This window comes from Lepidothrix coronata, unplaced genomic scaffold, assembly GCF_001604755.1.
Source record: "Lepidothrix coronata isolate B3197 unplaced genomic scaffold, Lepidothrix_coronata-1.0 Scaffold327, whole genome shotgun sequence".
NCBI classification, from domain to species: Eukaryota; Metazoa; Chordata; class Aves; order Passeriformes; family Pipridae; genus Lepidothrix; species Lepidothrix coronata.
The window spans coordinates 31,499-33,451 of NW_016690507.1; the positions used below are offsets into that span (position 1 = coordinate 31,499).

At 69.5% G+C, this 1,953-nt stretch overlaps 1 protein-coding gene across 1 annotated transcript in view; it reads right to left on the reverse strand.

The window, feature by feature from the left end:
• Positions 1–468: 468 nt before the first annotated feature.
• The window catches only part of NCAN (neurocan), a 16,043-nt gene continuing 14,558 nt past the window's right edge, over positions 469–1,953 (reverse strand). Inside the window, exon 13 of the mRNA XM_017838163.1 lies at positions 469–1,943. Within this exon, the coding sequence (XP_017693652.1) occupies positions 1,795–1,943 (149 nt within the window). The 3' untranslated portion in view covers positions 469–1,794. The remainder of the gene's footprint in view (positions 1,944–1,953) is intronic.

Sequence of the window (1,953 nt, forward strand, 5' to 3'; positions counted from 1 at the left end):
CCCAGTGCTCCCCCCACCAGCGCTGATACCCCCCCGCCCCAACCCCCGGCAGGTGCCGCGGGCCACCGGTGTCACGGCACCGTCAGGTCTCTGCAGGGGACTGACCTGCCGCGGGCTCCCCAAAACGCCTCTTTGGCGCTGGGCAAGGACTGGGGGCACTGGGCAGCCCGGGGGGAGCACTGGGCAGCCCGGGGGGGGTCACTGGGCAGCCTGGGAGGGGGCACCCACAGCCCCTCCAGCCCCCGCCGGGGCCGGGGCAGCTCCTTCGCTTGGCTTCGTGCGGACGAAGTGGGAGGGGCTGGGTGGGCACCGCCCCCCGCGCCCACCCCGCCGGGCACCCCCCGAGGCTTTTGGCAGCCCTGGGCACCCCCCCGAGGCTTTTGGCAGCCCTGAACGTAGATGAAATAAAAGCTTCGGCCGCTTTCGAGAGCTGAGCCGGGCTCTGGTGTGTCCTTCGCTGGTGCCACCCCCGAGGGGCGTCTCGGGCCCGAGGGGACCCCGGCGCTGCTCGGCCTCACCTTCCCCCCTGTTCCCAGCACGTTCAGAGCATCCCAACGGCATCCTGCTTGGATTTGTTGGGACCAGATCCAAGGGAGCAGCCCAGGAGCCACCGTGGGGGTGGCAGGACACGGATGGGGACCCCGGGGTCCCCCAGAGGGGCTGGGGGCTTCCTCCCCACCCCGGCCCAGCTGAGCACGGCCCATCCATCACCTTCACCAGCTGATGGAAACAAAGAGCTGCTGGGATGTGACAGCCCTGGCAGGGCACGGTGGGTGTCGGGGGCCACGGGGGTGGGTGACGGGGGCTGGGGTGCAGGGAGGACCCCAATAAATCCATCAGCGTCTTCCCAGCTCGAGGGGGATCCGTGGCCACGCTGGGGACACACGTGGCAGCCACCACCGGGGGGATTCGTGGGGAGCACCAGGAACCCCGGGAGAGGGGTTGGGTTTGCTGCGAGTTAAGTCCATGTGGTGATAAAAGAGGTGGCAAAAAGGACACGGGGGGACCTTCTTGGGGGGACCTTCTTGGGGGTGCCCACAGCCCCCGGGAGGGCACCAGGCTCGGGGAACTCGCTCAACTGTTAAAAAAATTTATTAAAATGTCCAGCAGTACAGAAAGGCAGAGTCAGAAACGGGGGGCAGGGGGGGGCCGGGGCTGGGGAGGGGGTCGGGACACGGCAGTCACGTCGCAGACAGCAGAGATCAGAAAGCGCCGTACACACACACACACGCAACTCCAACGGGACCGGGACCGCGGGAACGGGGCAGGAGGAACCAACCGGCCCCAGAGCGGGCGCGGGGCGGGACCACGGCCCTGGTGGCACCTGGTGGCACTTGGTGGCACTTGGTTGCCCCTGGTGGCACTTGGTGGCACCGTGTCCCCGCCCCGCGGGCAGGACCGGGGTGCCGGGGAAGGAAAATAGGGGGGGCTGCTAAAAAAACCAGAGCCACCCGACTGGACGGCCGGGGTGGGACACGGGGGGGCTGCCTGGGTAACCCCCACTTTGGGGACGGGGCCAGAGCCCAGCCGGGGGTGGGGGGGTCCCTGTGCGGGGCTGGGGGCTCGGCCCCGGGCCGGGGGGGGCTGAGCGTTGGGCATGCAGGGAGGGCTGGGGACGCACACGCAGCCGCCCCCTCCGGATCCTATTCCCTACGGGGCCGGGCATCCTAAGGAGCTAAAGCCAAAAGGGGGTTATAAAAGAGAGGGGGGGGGCGAGGGAAGGGGGTGGGAGAGGGGGGCGGGAAACGTCACCACACCCCGCGGGGGACCCTTGTGCTCGGCGGCCCCCCGGCTCTAGAAGTAGTGCCCCTCCTCCATCCAGTCCAGCCGGAGGTGCTTGCGGTGTTTTCGCCGCTCCTTGCGGGGTTTGTGGTGGTGGTGCTGGTGGTGGGGGTGGCTGTGCCGGTGCCGGCGGTGCCGCCGCGCTCGGTGCGACCGCCTGGCTAACGGGGG